At 38.1% G+C, this 21317-nt stretch overlaps 1 protein-coding gene across 1 annotated transcript in view; it reads right to left on the bottom strand.

The window, feature by feature from the left end:
• PIEZO2 (piezo type mechanosensitive ion channel component 2) overlaps nt 1–21317 on the bottom strand; it is a 1150823-nt gene that overhangs the window by 925799 nt on the left and 203707 nt on the right. Inside the window, exon 2 of the mRNA XM_086964934.1 lies at nt 4713–4808. Within this exon, the coding sequence (XP_086821060.1) occupies nt 4713–4808 (96 nt within the window). The remainder of the gene's footprint in view (nt 1–4712; nt 4809–21317) is intronic.

The following is a 21317-nucleotide window of genomic DNA, read 5'->3' as shown; positions in this document are numbered from 1 at the left end:
CTTGCTTCTCCTGACCTATTTACTAGAATCAATCAATTGCATCAGCCAATGGGATCGCAAACATCTTGAATGTTTTATTGCTAATCAAAATAATTGGCTACAATTTGTGTCTGATTAGTAAAGTGATTCTGTCTCATAACTCTACATATAGCGGGTATTTTGGGGTCATTTGTTTAATTAGCAATCTCTGGATTCCTAAAATCTCAGGGCTTGAAATTCATCATCAAAGGGGATGCAGAAATCCAGGTCATGTATCTGAGGTCTGTTTTAGAAATCATCTGCAGGTCCATCATCTGTTCCCATCAATCCATACATCCTTCACAAAACTCCTTGCAACACCGTTTTTTAAATTCCGCTCATGCCCCCATTTAGTTGTCTTACAGGTCAGGGCCGTTTCCATTAAGTAGTTATTGATAACTTAAAATGGTTTACTATGGAATTTTCCCAATTTACATTTTTCAACTTTAAATTTACTCAGTTACTCACACCCTCAGTTGTTAGCTAATTTACAAAAATCTACATACCTTATTTTGAGTTTCTGTGTGCATAGACTGGGAAAGCATTAAATTCCAAAGTGGAAGTTGAGTATTAAAGTAAGGGTTGTTGACATGCGGGCCTATTTAAGGTTTTGCAGGCAGCCTGCCATTCTGCCATGGTGACTTAGGTCATAAACTCTCCCACCCTGGTGATGAATGTCTGCCATATTTAGAGATCTCCATCTATCTGGTGAAGATCTCAGTACCTTGACAGAGAGTAGTCACTACAACAGCGGCTCCTCTGAATACACTGACCATTGCAGAGTGGCTGCCCTGTTTAATGCAGGTGCTCAGATTTTTTTTTAAAACAAATTCCTAAAGTGGGAGTTTGTTTTGAACAACTAATTTATAAAAAAAAAATAATTAATGACCTAGGCACCCTGGGAGTTTTCTTCCAGGATATGGGGGCCTGATGTCCATGGGGTTGTCAGTCTAAGGTTTCTGCCCTTGGAGCCACAGAAGACTCCACTGGCAGAAGCATGATGGTTCACCAGACTCTAAATAAAGTGGGAGGACTGAGAGACCGGCATATAGGGTACTCTAATACAGATGTGGTGGACTACCATGCCAGGCAAACTCTAAATAAGACCCAACGTAATTCTCACATGTCAGACATAACTTTAAAATCACTGGCACAAGCTTCTTTTTAAAAAATGCACCTAAGAATGAACCTTTGGCACTTGTGCTTCTGGAGGTCATAGATTTGTCTTTTGCGCAATTGCGCATTGATATGTGGTTGGAGATGTCTCAATAATTTATTAGAAAGTAGTATAATAGCTTGACATTACACGCCTGATTCACAGTACTTTGCACATCCAACAGCAACATTGCTGCACTCAATGAGCAATCAGCAAACATAAATGTCATATTTTGATCTATAGGGGTAATCAAAAGGGGGAGGAGGAATACATGTCCATTTATTTCCCCAAATAATGTCAAGGTTAATCAAGTGAAAAAAATGGACACTAGTTACAATTCTAGACCATTGGTTAGAAAAACTATGGTATCCTCAAAAGACCCAATGTGAACAGGTGTTGCGGTATATATCGATTCATCCGCCCCTACATTGTGGTTAGTTGGCAGTTATCATTGGATACCATAGAGAGTGTGGGTGCCTGCCTGCAAGTACCCACTTGTTTTTACTATAAGTTCCCCACCATTCCATTAAAATCATTATTGGTGTAGACCTTATTTTTAACAGCTTTTTTGGACCTTATCTTTGCACTAATTCTTTCATCTCTGGACACTGCAACCTAGACCAGAGGAGCCTCTGGATGAGGCAGGCACCCACACTCTCTATGGTATCCAATGATAACTGCCAACTAACCACAATGTAGGGGCGGATGAATCGATATATACCGCAACACCTGTTCACATTGGGTCTTTTGAGGATACCATAGTTTTTCTAACCAATGGTCTAGAATTGTAACTAGTGTCCATTTTTTTCACTTGATTAACCTTGATATTTTGATCTATGACACCAGGATCTAGGGATATTGTCACCAGCAAAGGCAACAGATGATTGTTAAAAGTCTATAGGTACAGCAAACTCTCTGCAGACATAAAGTTATGAAAGGAAACAAGAATGTTTCCAGTTGTTTGGTGGGAAAGTAGTAAACACCCAAACAGTTGTATATAAGCACCAGTTCATAAAGCTTTTCAGCTGGGTTTCATACACAATTTGTAACCTCAAGTTTAGTGACAGAAAATTGAATAAGTGCATAATCTGGGTGTGAAAACACACAAACAACTCCATATTTTGCAAAGGAAAGGGTTTTTCCGTGTGGAAAAAAAAGAATCTTCATATGGAAAAAGCAGAAAACAAACTTACATGTGCAAATATTAATATTCATAAATCGTACTCCTGTAGATTGTCTGTGTGGCAAATTTCGCAGCTTTCCATGCATATGCTTCAAAACACCTAAAACCCACAGTCTACACAAATATTAGGAGAATGCCTGTGATTAATACATTTAGCAATTTTTCCCACTATCCCATAGTCATTACAGTTTGCTTCTTCTATGTTTTAGATGCTCATAAGTAAAACACATTTTTAGTTTCCAGTGGCAGTTAAGTGTAAAGTGTAATTCAGCGACAAATTATAAAGTGAGATGAAGTATTTGGGAATGCAATCTACAACAACTTTAACCTAAGTACTAAAACATTTATATGTGCTGTTTTCGATCCCAGGTGTAATTGCCTGGCAACTCTCAATATTTTCTCTGAACTGAGGTTATTGTTGGCATACATTGATATTATAAATTTACACACATGGCTAGAATGGATTAACCTGAAATTTGTATGAGTGATGTAGTTGCACTTTATACATATGGTCTTAAATATATAAAACTAAGCGGGTGAGTTAAGACCATGCTGTCAATCCTATTTCCAAGGGTTTGCAGGAACCTCAGCTGCCAATATGTCTGACAAAAGTAATAAATGTCAGAAGGGCTTATAATATACAACACATACTGTACACTAATCATATTGCTAAAGAACATAATACAGATTTCAAGCACAAGCCCACAGTGTAATTTGAGAGGCAACATTTTCGAGTGGTTAAAGACATTTGGAACACTTTAGAACTCATTACTCAGAATGCCAATTAAATTGAAAAGAGGTGTAAATGATATAAAGGGCAAATATGTCTGCCAGAAAAGGCCTCTGAGATGCTAGAAAAGCTCTTTGTTAAACCTGTCAGCCATCTTTTGTTGGCATAATAGTGTTGGCAAGGCGTACACCCAACGGAGGCTAATACACTACAAGAGTATGAGTTGGAGTGTCGCAGTGGATCAGCGTGTTCCCGGACATCCTTGATCAGTCACCTTCATGTACTCTAGTGGACACTTGACCAGCCTCACCTTCGGGAGAACCGTACAATTAATTATCTCATTTCTTTTCCCTTGGATCTAGAAAATGGCACTGACTGACAACTTACAAAATTATGCCATTAACTTCTCCTTCCTCTTATGATCATTATTGTTTATGAAGCTCTATATCTGTTGTTCCCCATTACTAGTTTGACCATCACTGCTCACAGTAATGGTTTGGTTTGGTTTGGTTTCATATGCATCTTGTGCTAAGACTGCCCTGAGCAACGCACGCTGCCTTGAGCAACATAACTAAAAAAAGGAAAAGAGAACTAGTGGGTTTTAATATGAGGAAATAATGGCATGGATATACCTTATAAATTAGCACAAGGAAAAATGCTAGATGATGGGGGAGAAGTCGTTTTTTTTCCTACTTGAGGTCGGGGTCTTGAAATCATGTTTATTAAAGGAGTGGATTGAGAATATCCGGCTTAAAGGTTTTGCTAAGACTATAAAACTATAAAAGCACAGTTTATTCTTCGATATCAGGAAATATAGTACTTATTTTGAAATTACACATTTTATTGTTCATGCTCAGTGAACAAAAGTGGTTATTCATTTGGTGAAAAAAAAGTCAGGCTGAGGGAGCCAATGGTCTGGAAAAAATTATTTGTAACAATTCAAGTTCAGCTATTTACTGTGGAGCTCTATTTACATCCATTCTATAAAGTATGATGAAAATTACCCTTGCCGTTTGTGTATGTGAAGAGAACAAAATATGCAAAAAATGGGTGCCATACAATACATGTGCAGTATATGCTCAACTTGCTGCCTCCACACAGATCCCTTTCAAAATGTCATGAAAAACAACTGTCCTCTTAACCTCAGGGTCTTTCAATATCCACAGCCTCAGCATAGGCTGGCATGAGTCAAGAGCTGAAAATGGTTGCAGTGTTCCTGTTACAAGGGCCACATTCATGCATAAATATTCTACCATAGTTTGCCATGGCAATGTTGGAACAAACCCAATAATGTAGGTGATACACACATCTGTTTATATTTGGCCAAATAAGTGTAGGATGTAATGCTTAATGACAAAGAAGTCAAGTATTGGCACCTTAATAAAAGACTGCTACAATTTTTGATTACCTAAACCAAGTGGTTTGAAATAGTATCATAATCTGACCAGGCAATTAAAAAAATTATTGTTGGATATCAGATTCCAAACTACAACTACGCCTTCTACGGTTATACTGTCTACGTATTGCATCAAACGGTAAACAGCATTTCAACCTAACACTTGAGGCAAATACACAACCTGTATGAAGTCTAAACATTAATTAAGAGAACAAGAATACAATTGTACCTTGCATTGTTGTTTTTGTTGGTTCTGAAAATAGAGGAACGAGCAAAAGGTAGATGAGGTAGACAAACGATATCCCATTGTACCGGAACACACATCCTGAAGGAAAAAGATAATAGAGATGAGTTAAGCAGTTGAGGTTCTCCTTTGAGTTAAGTAATCAAGTTTGTCATGCAATGAAGGAGTTTTGAGGTACAACCACATAGGAAACAAAGAAAACTAAATTATGATGGTACTAAAGTAGTGACACTCTTTGATTGCTTACGTAGGACAATCGCTGGTGAGGTTGGAACATTCAGGTGGTTCCCATAAGTTGCTACGGAGATACTATGATGAAGATATCAACAGAGGTAGATCTGCTACAGTACCCTACAAGACATCCACACCTCTACAGTAGTACCAACAAATTTTATGCTTTATATAACTTTCTTGTTTTTTTAGCACCACTGGGTGAGGAAGAGTGGACAAATATAGTGTATTGTTCTTGGCTCTCTTTAATTGCCACTGAAAAAATGTGTAAATATCCTTGAGATTAATTAAAGAAGAAATGTCACTGGCCAAGGCCCATAGCAGCATGATTTATTTACTAAACAATCAAAGTGAGATAACCAAACGATGGATGATTGTTATACATTGGACAAATCAATGGTAGTGCAAATTGAGGACAATTTTCCGGGCTGATAAAGTAGCACTCTTAAACTATTTTACGTTTTAAACTGCAGTCCATCAACCAACTAAAAAAAATGCCAAAACTCAAATTCAGAACTCAGGCGACTTGAGATTCATGTCTTCCTCTCTACTAAGATGCCTAAACCAGACAACACATAGACCTTCAGTATAAGTGTAGAGTAATCCCAGGGGGGGTTTGAGATCCCATATATATGTTTGTATTGAGAGTATTGCTGCATCAGGTGAAGTTAAGTCTCTCAATGAAATAAGAGGCAAAAACATGTAGGAATAGGCGCAGAAGCTACTTTTAGGCATATTATTTCCTAACATACTGCTGTCAAGAATACTTCTGCCCCCACCAGTTACCCATGACCCCATTATTTGTAATTTCAGGAGGGAAAATACTGTGCAGAAAGCCCACAACTCACATTGAACCTGTTGGGTTCTTAAAAATGTATAATTCTAACTAGTTAAATTCCATTCTGTTCCATTGTAAATAGTTTTTATTTGGCATAAAACATACAACCATAAAAACCCATAATCAGCATTCCACTCAGTTCAAAGCCGACAACATTGATTTAAAAAATAATAACAGTAAACAACAGTTTCTTAACATCACAAACAAAAAAAGGCAGCCAGCATTCCCTGGTTGACAATACCACAATAATGAGAAATAGTAAAACTACTTAACAGTTGTCTCCGCAGAACTTTCAGGCGTAGACTGAGTAACAAAGTATGTGGGGGCGGTTTTCAGGTTAACAAAGCAAACTTGACACAAACACAGTCAGCCCAGCACCCTAATCCATTCATCCCTAACATCCATCAAAAGGAGCTGACCCAAGCTAAAAGGTACCAATATACATCTATTCACCTGAGGCAATCAAATTGGCTTTACCTCTTAAAGCAAAAAGAACATTCAAAGTATGATATGGTTCCATCTTCATATAGTCAAAGTGAACAACAAATGACAGCTTCCTAACTGCTTTCTTCAAATAGCCTTCAAACACAACAAATAGCCTTTAAACACAACAAGGTTAACCGACCACCACAATCAATATTACCGCACTAGCTACTAATCTAGCTGGCAAAATATAAATACCAACGCTTTTTACCTACGGTATTGCTGAACTACCTTGGGCATTAGTTGGTGCTTTACCTTGTGCACTAGTTGTGCATTACCACATACATTACATACACTTCCAGATCAACCCATAATACTAAAACTGTTTGGGCGCTCTTCACTACACGAAAACAGATTACCTGTCCACAGGACCATCATTGGTGCAGTTCTGTCTTACTTCCTAAGGGTTTTTGCACTGCGTCACCTACCATATGACCTAATGTGTTGTTCTGTTGCGCAGCTGTTTTCTTAGATTTTCTCTTATGTTACTGCATGTTTAAAGAAGATCTACAGAATGTCGCACAAAATGTAAAAAGGGTTTTGATAAGCATAATTTCCATCTGTTCCGGAAAGCAGTTAAAATGTTCCTGCAATCACCATGTCTTACGCATCTCATATGGGGGGTGGGATAGGAGGGGGGGGGAGAGGTGGAGAGGGGGATTCCTGTTGATGGGACTGTTGATAGGAATATTGAGGATGTTCATACATGTTTTGATGGACTTAGGTGCTTCTACAGGACATGTCCCTCTGGATGTTATTTTTAGTTGTTTCTCTCCTCTTTTCTCTTTTTTCACCTTTCTGTTTCTGTTTCTCTCTCTCTTTACCTTCTTCCTTCCTCCGCTCGGTGGTCAAACAGCTATTAGGTTGCGCTGCCTTAAAAGGGATCACATGCAGCCGCACTGCTCTCTGCGATAGACTTCCACAAACCTCACTACAAGCACAACAGACACAAAAATGAACACTCCACTTAAGCAGATTAAAATTGTCTCTCTAAATGTTAAGGGCCTGAATCATCCAGTAAAACGGAGGAAAATCATGGACTACATCGACCAGCAGAGAGCTGACATCATTCTCCTACAAGAGACAAAGATAGACAATAAATTAGCGGACTCTCTGAAGAGCAAACAATATGCAGAAGTTCTTTGTTCAGGCGCAGTGGGGAAGAAAAATGTAGTAATAACTATGATAAAAAAGAAATCTAGGCTAGAATTAATTTCACATTCAACAGAAAATCAAGCGAGGTGGATTACCGCTAAAATACAGAGGGAAAACTCAGTCCTCTTTGTTTCCAACATCTACACCCAACAAACGACGACAGCTTGTTTTGGGAGGACCTAGAAAATAACATTCTCACAATCGCAGACTCTGCCCCCTCCATAATCGCAGGAGATTTTAACCTACCCTCGGACTCTTGTCTTGACAGGAACTTATCATGTAAATTCAAAGTTAACAAATCACACAAGGCACTTACACACTTATGCAGAAGATTCAGCATGCTAGATAAATGGAGTTTGCAGAACCCCACTGAGAGGGACTACACGTGTTACTCGTTTCCCCATAATTCATAATCACGTATAGACTACTTTTCTGGTATCCGGGAATGATATAAGCAGGGTTGATCAATCAACCATTGAACTAAGACTGGTCTCCAACCATTCCTGTATCACAATGACGCTCACAGACACATCCTCACAAACCAAAGAATTTCTCTGGAGATTCAATGATGAAGTGTTAGCCTCACTTGAGCACAAAAAAATTATTGAAGAGGCCATCAAAAACCTCTTAGTGGGCAACAAAGTGAACGGAAGCCCTAAAATCGACTGTGAGAGGAGTAATTATAAAACTTAAATCTGAAATGAATAAAGAGGCAAACTCGGAACTTCAGAATTTAGAGGAAGATATTTCAAGACTGGAAAAAACACATATCATTACTAACGATCCAGGGACTCTGACAGACATTGAGAATTAAAAATACGAATATAACAAAATTGTTAGTACAAGAGCGGGTATCTGGATAAACATACAAAAAAGTTTTCACCTGCGTGAAGCAAACAAAGCCGGGAAATCACTGGCATCTTATCTAAAATTCAAAGCCCAGAGATACGCGATCAAACCAATCAGAGATGAAAAAGGAACTGTTCATACAAACCCTAAAAAAAATTCAGACACATTTAAAGAGTTTTACAAAACCTTATATAGTCCCAATACTGAAGTGAAACTGCATAAAATACAAGAATATCTAGATAAGGCAGCATTAAACACACTAAGTGACCAAGAGAGGGACTCCGTTAATGGATTAATCACGATGGAGGAACTGAAAATGGCCATTAAAGAAAATTAACACATACGGGCCAACCAGGACATCCAAGGCGTAGACTTCGGGAAGAATACATTCAAAGTGGCAGCATACACTGACGACATACTAGTCGTATTCAAGGATGCCGCAAAAGCCATACCGGCTCTCATGAAGTCGATCAAATTATATGCAGAAGTCTCAGGTTATACACTCAATACGGACAAGACCGAAGTGAAACTACTCAACTTATGTGGCTACTGGGAGATTTTAGGTGAGACAGGACTGTCTTGGCAACCTGGTGCAATAAAATATGTAGGTCTAGAATTTGCAAATGATCTCATCGCCACTCAAGAGTTGAACAAAACCATCACTTTAAAAAAAACACAGATCTTCTAGAAGGGTGGTCTACCAAAATCTTATCGTGGTTGGGGAGAGTAGAAACAATGAAAATGATGATCACACCTCTCATAAACTATCTTGTTAGTATGTTGCCAATAATGCTCTCGGATAACTTTATGAATAAGGTAGATAAGGCTATGAGTAACTTCCTAAGTAAAGGGGAACAAAGCGAGGATCTCCACAAGTAAACTGAGGCTGGGGGAAAACATGGGAGGAGTAGGCCTTCCTAATTTCAGAAATTATCAAACAGCCTACCTTTGCAAGCAGGGTGCTGCTTGGTTCATAGATAACCCTAACTACAAACCACAATGGGTAGATATGGAACTACACCTCACTAAAGGAATTCTACTCCAAGCAATTATGACAATGCAGACCAATAAACTGGAACACTCTAAATATATCATAATAAATACCAAAAAAGCCTTAAAAAGGCTGGATACTCTCTCTACAACAAAAATGGGTGCCTCAAATCTACAGGCGATCTGGAACAACCCTGCAACAAAAATAAATACAGAAATCATATTTTGGAAAGATTGGTCGCACAAAGGGATGAACTTCCTCAAAGACCTATATTAATAATACTTCTCCTATTCCATTCTCCACACTTAAAAAGGTTTAGCTGAGTTAGAGTTCTATGATTTTCTGAAAGTTAAAGTCCAGATCTCAAAACTTAGGTCTATTTTTAACCCCCCCTCACTCCCCTCAAGACTCACCGAATTATTGAGCGCTGACCAAACAGTTTCAAGGATTTACAAATTACTGCTCCCCGAACCATGCAAACAACATTTGAATAATGTGGCAAAATGGGAGGCAGAACCAAACAGCAAAAGACTTACACTGGACTGGAAGCAAATACATACAATGCCTTTCAAACACAAAATCTCTCCTACTCTCTCACAAACAAAATTTATGATCATAAACAGGTCATATTGGACCACAGAATGACTATTTAAATTAAATCTAACCCAGTCCCCACTTTGCTGGAAATGAAACGTACAAACAGGTAACTTATCTCACATGCTTCTGCTATGCCGGTTGCTACAACATTTTTGGAATAAAATTTTCAAATACATTTCACAGACACTCAACGTCTCCCCAGTTACAGAACTATCTTATATATTGGCAGGCTTTTTGGACCCTGATCTGACGGAGGAGGAGGACCACTTTCTGCTTGACTTAATGTTAACACTAGCGTGTAAAATAGTCCTGTGTAATTGAAAGAGCTTTGGAAAAATCACATTCAAGAAATGGCAAGAATGGTTATTTTTTTAAGAGGAGCAGACAATATTGTCTTAAACACCTCTACTTGGAAACCCAGACACAGGAAACTATGGAAGGCGCTTGATGCTAGTCCTAAGGTTTTTAAACTCCCCTGAGTTACTAGGCTCAGATGGTCATGTACCATACCACCTCACAGCCCTCACTGCCCTCACTGCTTATGGAGACCTCCCACTGGGATTAAATGAAGATTCCTTTTTGATTTTAGTGTATACCACTTCTAATCTTACTCCTTTGATGCAGAGCTCTAGCTTCTCTCTTCTTACCTTTCCTCCTTCAGTCTCTGCTTTCCTATACTCAGCTCTTTCTCTGCAGGCATTGTACTTTCATAACTAGTCCCATGCTAGAAATAGGATTATCAGCAACTTCTAGGATAATATATTGTTCATGACTACCAGCTTCAATCAGTTTGTTCCTCACAGTCCATTACAGAGGAAAGCATAACTCAAGCGTATTGACCTGACACGGATCTACCAAGAAACAAGTGTGAATTTTTCTCTTCGATGACTTGTTCACTAAGGCCTACTGCAGACCAAGGTTGTACACTCACTAACTAGTGCCCCTTTGCATTGTTCCGAGTGTAATGTACCATCTGATCCACCTCTTGTAGGCTTCTAGTAATGGCGACATGTTTGACTTGATGTATCTACAATACTTTGCCCTGTCTTTTATATATTTTGGGTTGTAAAGAAAATCAATAACATTTCTTTGAACAAAAAAATACAACACGTGAATCAGCCAATGTTTTTTTCACTCTAGTTTCAGATCAGAGAGAGTATAAAATCAATGTAATGCAAGAATAGCAAAAGCTTCATCCCTCACTCCTCTGTCTCTCAACAACATCTGCTCATTTTCACTCTTCCACACAAGTGCATTGCTCTGATAAAAAGGTGATTTTTGCCTCTTAGTGCATATGTTTTGTCTATATGAAATGCTGTCTGGAAATCATGTTTGCTTGCAGCAGGGGCTTGACAGCTGATATTCAAGATGTCCAGTTAAGAAGTTTAATTAATGTAATACAACTCACGTGTTTTTCCTTTTAATATGGGACCAAATGGGATCGTATTTAGTTAGAAGTGATCTAACTAAATATTGTGTTAAATTTACAAGGGACTGCATGCTCCATGAAAAAGGAGGCTATTTGACCAGCGAGAAAGTGCAGTGTTTATTTAACTGACCGTATGGCTTGACATAGAGCCATTACAGGAGTCCCGCATATAAAAAAAGAATTGTTTTTTCGCATCTCAACCGTATTTGACAATCGATTTCATCAATATCATCAACATGTTTTGAAATATTTTCTCTATCATAACACTTAACTTCAGAAAGATTGCATATATTATATTTTCCCAAATCCCCAAACCACTACATATCTTGCAGATAACCATCTCTTGTGTGTCTCGACAAAATGCTGCAAGGGCACAATCAAGTGCTTCGTTGACGAGGTGCTATTTATCACACCTTGTACATTATTTATTGGGCGGATAAATAAAGCCTATTACGAGTTTTTGGGGAATAACATTCTGATTTTGGTGTTTAACGCATCAAAATCCACATGATACAGTAAATACCTTATACTTTTCTCCACTTGCACTGTGGCAGGTTTTATCTGCTGAAAGTTAACGAAGGTTGAGATGTTTAATGCATCTGATAATATTGGATGTGTTAAATACAACCAATCTTATAATTCCGACCCCTGCGCAAACAGGGGTTTACACAGGGGACGGAAAACAATGACCCACTTGTAATAACTCCGTAAGATGTGTAATATTGAAAAATAAGGCAGCAATCCTTTTCCGCCTGTGCACCCAGGAACTGGAACCACATTCCTGTATCCATCAGGACCACACCAAGGCTGCTCTAATTTAGGAAACAGTTGAAGATTCATCTCTTTCAAGAACACTCCATCACTGTGCGTTAACAGTCAGCAACCCAGGTACATCTCATGTCACTAATTCTTTTTATGTTTGTCTTTGACCCAGTACAGCGCTATAGGAATACCACAAACATTTATCAAGGATATTTTCCTTATTTCATTATGTGCAGACAAACGTTAAGTACATGCTGTGTCAACTAACTCATCATAATTACTAGGATCTTGCAGCAGAGTTGTGTGGTAATCGAAACTGTTACTGTTTTTGGAGAAGATGCTTAATCAGGAGAATTAATTGGTGGAAATTCAAGCACTATACTTTTCTTGTGATAGAGGAAATTCCACAGTTGTATTCTCTCTAATCAGCATGTCCTTTAAAAATCATGTTTTTTCTGTTACCAAATAGCTCTAAATCAAGCCCCAAATCTCCCTTCTTCCTAACAACCCCACTCAACTCAACCCACTCTTTGTCTGTAGATAGCACTTTAATTCTCAACTTTGTTTTTTCAATTCTTTAAACATGTAGCGGATGCAACTCTTCAAAATCAGTTTCATGGTACGCTAACACTGCAAGAGTGTAATAGACATAAATATATAGGATATGATGTGTACCAAAGTACATAGGGCCTGATTCACAAAGGGATTTATGTGTAGTAAACGTACAAGTGTGGAGGCTCCACACTAAGGGTGTATTCTCCATACGGTGCCCTGCTGAGAGTGTCCCATTGCTGAGATTCTTCCCCGAGAATGGAGACTCTACAGTTGTTACTTTACTATACATAAGTCCCTTTGTGAATCGGGCCCATAATTTAGATGGTAAATGTAATCTACTTTGAACATATTTTCCACTAAATCAAATCTCTTTGACCGGAAGCTACTAATCCTGTTTGAAGGGCTGCTGGTGAGGGTGGATGGTAGAGAACTTGCTAATGAAGAATTGCAGAACAATCTGGATTCAGGAACCATCCATAGGGAGAACAGCTGCATTACCATCGTGCATTGAAAGGTTTTATCATTAGGTGGCTAAAACCTCAATGTGTATGTGAGTTCAAGCAATTCAGAAAGTTTGATAATAATCACAAATAAAATTAAATAACAGATCCTCAAAGGGATGTAGGTGAGAAACGTGACTGATACATGGCAATGAATGACCTCCAGGAACTTCCCATGTCAAAAGAAGAAAAAAGGAGGAACCATGAACAAGTAGAGCGTAGCACAATACGGTTGAATTGGAGGTGGTCAGTAGAGACACAGCTACAGAGCTCTTTTACAGACTATGGGCCTAGATTTTGGAATTATATTTTACAGGTCTACAAGACACTTCTAAGTTGCAAGCACGTTACACTCAATGCAATATTTATGTGCCTGGTTTGTGTTTACAAATGAATTAAGCCCAAGCCTATCAGTGCAATTACTATTACTACAGATGCATCTGCAAGCATGAAACTCTCCTGAGAAAACCATTTGACCATACAGGTTGCAATCCCAAGATAGCCAATGATGTTACTGTGCATAAACATCAAATGCCATGAAATCAACACAGGTCCAACACCACAACATAACGGTACAATTACCTGAGGGGCCTCATTACAGTAGTTGGGAGACTCTTACATCATTAACCTCTGTGACTGAATGAGGTAAGAAAGACAGTGGTGTGATTTACCTGCACATCTTATAACCCTGAGAAGGCCAGAAACATGTTTCTGCCTGACTCAGTATTACAAAGGAGCCATTAAAAGGGGGCCCAAAAAGGATGAAATCAGGAGGGCTGTATAATATGGTAAAGGAGGCACAATAGCTATAGTAATGCACTTCACATATTCAGCACATTCTATAACCTTACAAACATTATGTAGTTACAACAACTATTATGCCTTTAATTATAGTAGTCCACCGGTGAAGAGGGTCTGTGTTAAAAGGAACATGTGGTAGGGTGACCATGTATCATTGATAAGACTACCACACATTTATCAATCATTCAATCACAAATAAAGAATAGCAAAGCAAATCTAATCCAGCCAGGAAAGGCTCATGGCTACCTGGCTACTTAAATCTGTTACAAACCTTCAAACAGCATATCCGTGATTAGTTATTTTCACAAGGTCTGCATGGAGTCTACTTTATCCCGCTAGACATATATGTTAGTTATGCATGGTGATCAAGTGGACCACCTTTATATTCTCTTTCAATCTTCTTGCCAATAACCTACACACTTTCCAGAATTAGGTATACATCTTCATTGACATGACATGATCTCTTGCATAAGAGCAAGTCTCACAGCATCTTTCTAGCAAGTGGTTGGTAATCTTCTACCAGGAGATATAGAGTCTGTTACAACACATTGTGTATTCTGTTGACTCTTCACACTGTTTGAGAGGAAATGCCAAATGCAGACCCAAGGAAGCAGTCTAAGCTGTACAAGACCCATGAAGAAAGCTATCGACCTCAACCACTACTCGGCCTTAAACAACATCTTACGCAGCCCGTGGAGAGACTAGCCCTACATAGTATTATTGCAGTCAGACTACATCCTCTCCCTTCAAAAGAACTGTATCCAGCGGTGAAAGTAAAGCTGGTCATCACGGAGTGTCGTCCTGCAATTATAAAGGAGAATCTCTGGCTCATATTCTACTTTGCTGCCCTGCCTGTGGCTAGCTCGCCGAATCCACCTTAAGCCCATTCTCCTCTAACTGGACATGCGCACAGCAAACGAGGAAACCCAACAGCTTTATAATTTGACATATGAAGCATATGGCCAATTTTGCCAAATATATTTACTACACCTGCACAGCATTGATGGGTAAGTCCTCTAAGGCCGACTGTGGCACACACCCGGGTGGTCCTTAAAGCTTGGGGAGCATAAAAGACTGTTATTATTCTCATTGTTTTAACTAAAGACGGCAAAGGAAGCTTTATGAACATGTGTATATATATTTATTAATTTTTCTTTTTTTTTTAATTGCTAATAGCCCGCTTTCTCTCGATTTTTACATATATATGTTGTTTTTGTAATGGTTTTTATTAACCACACAAATAAAGAATTATTCATTATCAATGGCTATACTTGGCATTCGAGACCTCTTGTATATACGTGAATGTACCATGTGGGCTCTGGAGATCAGCCCTAGGACTTGTCTGCTTCCGCTTAGGGACTTTATTTTCTGTTCAACTGCCTCTATTTAACTGTCTTGATAGATAACGACCAGCAGAGGTCAGTAAAATACCAGAATTGCTTTCTGCTGAGAGACTTTCTTTTTTTAATTTTTCTGGCAACTGCCTCTATTTAACTTTCTTGATAGAAAACGACCAGCAGAGGTCACTAAAATACCAAAATCCCTTTAGCATTCTCAAGATTCCAGTCTATAGAAATGGACTTCCACGAGCACCCGCAGACAATAATATTTTTTCAAATCTTGTATTTTCAGTGATATGACCACCAACGGCCCTTATTTTAAATTAAAAACAAAGCTTTGGACTATACCATTTTCCACTGAACGGCAATATTTCTCTCCATGTGTTCCCATACCTGCTGTGTCACACAGTTTGGTGCTTCCTTTCAATCCATGTTAAAGAACAGTAGATGTTTCAGCACCCAGGCTAATGTGTTGCATAGCTAAATACACATCAGGCCCCAAAAGCAAGAACGATTGCATTGCAAATGCTTTTTTTCTTTCTCTTTGCTTTCTCCCTATTTTAGTGGACCTACATGTGGACTTTCTAGTGATGTGGAAAATTCCACCGGATAAAGAAAGCTTTACCAGGATCAAAAAAGGGAAACAAAATGACTAAAAGATCAAGACTAACCTCTATTTGGGCCCTTTCACCTCCTTTCGTCCCCTTCTCGTGTATTTGTTACTTTACCTCTCTGTCATTCCTTTCACACCCTTTACCATCTTATAACAATAGTTATTGCTTTAAAGTACTGTGGAACCTCACTTTATTAATGTTGCAGCAATACGGTTTTTGCTCTGTAGAACAACAAACTACTTCACTTTTTTCTCGACATTACACTTTTCTTTGTCTCCTCTTATGAACAAAAGGTTCTGAAATGGCTAAAAATAAACATGAATCCATTCATTCTGGGCATTGTCTGCTATTCAGCATACCTGAAATGCGGACAATGATAAAGCATTTAAGGAGGTGACTTACTCACAGGAAGGATCACATTGAACCCTTGCTTCTTTGTTCTTGGTACTTAGAAGGAATATGTCTTTTATTGATTCAATGCACTGTCGTTTAAGGTGATTAAAAATTCCTAAAACACATTGTACCTGTTCCAAAATACCTACACAAAACATACAGAATTGTTAGCCAATGTGCAATGAATCATCTTTTCTAAATCTGAGAACCTATCTTTACAAACAACGCAACAAAGACAACATTCAATAGGGCATTCAAAACAAGATACCCCCAGCTATGTTGAAACATCATGGTTTAGCACAGTTTCCATTGCTTTTCAAACATATTTATGAAAGGGCTAATACAACAAATCATGGTGAGCATATCTGTTTTAAAAGATGTTTTTGATTTTGATGAGAATAAAATGAATACAAATAATGTATACTGGTACAATAAGTCATTGTATATGTTTAATTTAATAATAAGAATAATATAATATGTATTATTATACAAAAGTAGTCTTATAATATTATTTTTATTAACATTAATCATATTCTTCATAATACAACTACTCCTGCTACTGATAATAATAGTACTAATAATAATAAAAATAATGAAAATAAGAAAACTAATGAAAATAATAACCACATATTTTCCTTTTCTTCTTTTTAATATGATTATTATTATTAGAATTAGTAGTGATAGCAGCATTGGTAGTAGTAGTTGTAGTAGTTGTAATATTAGTAATAGTAATTGTGGTAATGGTATGGCTATTCCACTTAGCATCCTGGTCAAAGTAAGGTAACATTTGTTTTCAAAAGAGTTACATTAATAATGTTCCCTCAGTAAAATATTATAACTCCGAGTCTATCTGCTTTAACTACAGATTAGAGAACATCTATAGGACCCACAGAAAATCTGATATTGGTGCCATGACTATATCTTTATTCTGGTAAGATCTTTTTTCATGTTCTAGCGTGCGAAAACTATTCTGTAAATTCAATTTCAGAGACAGGGGTCAATAAAAGGAACGTGACAATTAATATTATATTTCCAAACTTGTTTCATAACGAAGTTGAAAGTTTTCAACTCTATGATATGAACAGTTTTGTTCTCACTCTAGGTAGGAAATGTTATGGCTACTTATACATCATGAATGGGGAACAGATCAGTGTGCAATTTTACTCCAGGTGGACGGATTGTATTATGTGAATACATGAATCCGTAACAACACACTAATTCATAAAACAGTTTATATAAAACATACATTTTAGAATTATAACACTTTATAGAAAGTTATATTTAATTTAGGGTGACTGGAATGTCTTTACATATAAAAGATCTAATATTAATATATTTATTCACAGGGAATAAAGTATATTAAAGAACTGTAATGAAGGTGCCCTTAAGAAGTGACATGAAAAAAGTCATGAGCACACATTTTGGCAAAAGTACATAAATGTAGAAGTTAGATTATTGTAACTCGGAAGATCTACTAAAACCTTAAAAATAGTAAATATTTGTTTAACAAAGGACTGGTCCCAAAAAAGAACTATCTTCTATATCTTTAACTATAAGATGCTATTGGTACCAGTTTCATAGCACTATTTATACCTTCTCTAAATAATGAAAGACTGAGACAACCCACCAAAACATGAACATAGGACATATATGATACATGTAGGTGTTTGCAGCAGGAACACGACAAATGAGTTTTCACAGCAGCCACATACTTAATGTATTTGTTGGTTAAGCTCACAGTTGACACGAGCTGTGAAACTGCTGCCCTGAAGCTCATTTACTGAACGTTTTTTTGTTTGGCTAAGATTCTCCAACATGGCGCTGAGCAAGTACACTGAACAAAGAACAGCAGGTGGTGTCTAGCTGCTTTCAAGTTTTATTTACAACAGTTACATTTGTAAATATGACATGTTCTATTACAAAGACTTGAAGTAACTATGTATTTTAGAAGTTACCAAAGCAGTGTTTATTTCGACAAAAAAGCAATTATATTTGGTGAGTGATAACTAGGTGCTTTTAGCGCCATGAAGCACCTATTCATGTTGTGCCTTCTGAAAACTGCAGTTCATCCTACTAATAGGAGAAAACAGTTTAAGCACAGGATCTTGTACAAAAGAACCGAGTCAACTAATGAGATAGGAGCTATTTATAAATCGTAACAAACAACTCAGACTAATTATTTTAGGATAACGGCAGCAAACAATATAGGACGAATTAATATTGCGAAATGTGTCCTTCTGACCTATTAGGAACGGGTATTTTATAACAACAATTCACTGACACTATAAATGGGCCAGAAAGCATAAACCTGCGCAAAGATGAAAGTTTGCTAATTTTTTTTGTTCACATAGCTTAAGTTAGCTTTCTATCAATTGTGACTTAAAAAGTTAATACATTCATGTATACTGCATTTAAATAAGGTTTCTTTCACCTGAACACTGTCTCGCTTCTACAGAAACTCACAATATGTGAATAATGTCACAGAAGCAGTAAGTGTGTGCACATTTCGCTATCCATCCTTCAAATGCCAGTACCTCTTTAGATGAGACAGCCTATCCTTTCCACCCAATGAAATTGGCCATCTCAGAGCAGTAAACAGAAAAGATTAATTCTTTCATTGGTATAGGTTGCTCATTATTAAATGACTGGACTCTAAATCCAGTCATTTAAGCTAAATTGTGGGTAACAGAACTTGTTAACTACTTTTGCTACGTCATAAAGGAACTCCTGGCCGCTCTGACTCGGAATCTGAGAGTCTGTCCGAGCAGCGCTGGAAAGCAGGGAACGCCGGTTTTTGGAGGAAAGGCACAGGGAGTGGTGGAAAAGGGTGGCAGAAGGCTGTGCATTATTGTTTTTTATTTTCGAACAGGAAGGAGAGGCCATTTTATGCATGGCTTTCCCATTACTCCTCTACCTCTGCATAGCAAACAAAAGCAAGGGCAGACAACTTTAGGGGCCACACAACCTAAAATTATAGATAGGTAAAAAGTGAATTACTGCTATGTTTTCACTTTGGGGTTCTGAGTGACATGAGAGATCACCACAGTTTCACTTTTGTTGTCGATTTGATGTTGCTCAGATCTCCTTGATGAAAAACATTCCTGTAATTCACTGTTAACCATCTCTAATCCCATAACTAGAGCCTGTCAGAGCAGCACGGAAAGCAGGGAGCACGGTTTCTGGATGGGAGGGGAGGGAAGACACAGCGAGTGGTGGGTCTGGGTTGCACGTGTCCATGTATCTCTATTTTTAAAGGTGTACAGGGCAGAGGGGCCATATTGTGTGTGGCTCCCCTATCACTCCTATGCCTCTCAGTATCAGTTGAAAGCAGGGGCAGAGGATTTTGAGGGCCATACATAACACACCACTATAGATGGGTAAAAAGTGAATTACAGGAATATCTTTCTCCATCATGATGAGCAACTCTTCATTGGCAACTCAGGCTTCAGTCACATGTATTTGATGTCACTGAGAAGTCATTGAAAAACATCATGGTAATTCACAGCTACCCATCTATAATTAGATATATGATCTACACACCACAAGGCTGCCCTATAGGTCTTCATTGAGGGTCAACCTCATGAGTGTGACAATTGAGCAGAAAGTCTACTTTGCTCCTCCTGATCAATTAGCAAATGTAACCATAGCTTACTGCACCCTCTTGCTTGAAAGAGAGAGAGAGATTTCATTCACTTTGTCCAATGTGATCATTATATTGGGGTTGAAAAGATGCCAGTGGATATTTCCATCCCTTGTCACTAATGCACAGCTCCCTAAACCGACCCTATTAAGGACACTTACACCAAAAGAGGACAAACAAAGAGAAAAGGGCGTGTGTAAGGTGCACATCATGACACATTTCTTTTCAAATCGGAGTTAATGATTTTATAAGTGGTTGAATATTATGTAACAGGTGCATGTTAGTGGTACTACACATTTATTATGGGAACCACTCTTGTCCAAATGTGCTCCATGGGAGATGAGCTGCCACCAATGTGTATGCAACAATGATAGATGAGTAGTTGGAGCCAGCTGTTTCATTTCCAAGAACACATGAGAGTTTCCACAGCCATTCCATCCTTAAATATTTGTATTTTATCAAAAGGTTCACATTGCATTACTACAATCCATTTTGTGGCAAAATTGCATTTTTGTGCGCTAAAGAGTACATTGATTGGGCAAAGCCGAAGAGGCAATGTAGGATACATTCTAGGGTACCATCAGGCGGTGTAATCAATGTAAGAGTGCGAAGTTCCAAATTTCAATATACATTTGTTGTTCTCCTTTAACGCACACATAAGAATGATGTCCACGAAGGCGTGGGAACAAATCGGCCTGCTGTGTAGTTTCAAAAACGTTGTTTTAACATTCGCCCTCTAAGCCATAGAACAAGTTCTTGTCCAATCACACTTTGATGGTGACAGCACATCAGACAGCTGTCTTCTGAGTCTACAGTGTTTTCTCTGCTGCCACTTGCCATTTCACCTGCCATTCAAAGTTCAACCACATTACCAACACACTTTGGACTCCCCAATGGCTGCTACTTCCTGCATTCATAGAATGTTAAGATATGAAATCCAGAAGTAAGCCAGGAGTACTCTTTATATCATCTAGAAGGCTGTCCATAGTACCAAACTGGTCTACTTGTTCCAAAAACCTATTGTTACTGCCCACACCTGTACCCCTTGGAACTTAGGGCGAATAACACTGGACTTCACCAAGGCAAGAGAAGGACAGGAACACTCACTTCTTCCTCAACCTCATGCTTTGTGATGATTTTCTCCACCATCTAATGTTCTGGAAGTGCCTTCAAGACACCTGTGATCCAAATGTGGTGGCATGTAATTCCGAATTCTTTACCGCACAGTTGGGTAGTTTATGCTCTTTAGCTACAAAAACTGAAATGTATCAATAATAAAAAAGGAAATATCTGTCCACACAATTAAATCGCACTATCTTGCCAACAAGAAGGTGATTTTAGCAGGTAAAAGTGTAACAACATTGCCCTTCTGAATCTCTGAATCCCATTATGATTTTTTTTTTAAAAGTGGA

This window comes from Lissotriton vulgaris, chromosome 4_1 (assembly GCF_964263255.1).
Source record: "Lissotriton vulgaris chromosome 4_1, aLisVul1.2, whole genome shotgun sequence".
Classification (NCBI taxonomy): domain Eukaryota; kingdom Metazoa; phylum Chordata; class Amphibia; order Caudata; family Salamandridae; genus Lissotriton; species Lissotriton vulgaris.
This window is presented reverse-complemented; position numbering and strand designations above follow the sequence as displayed.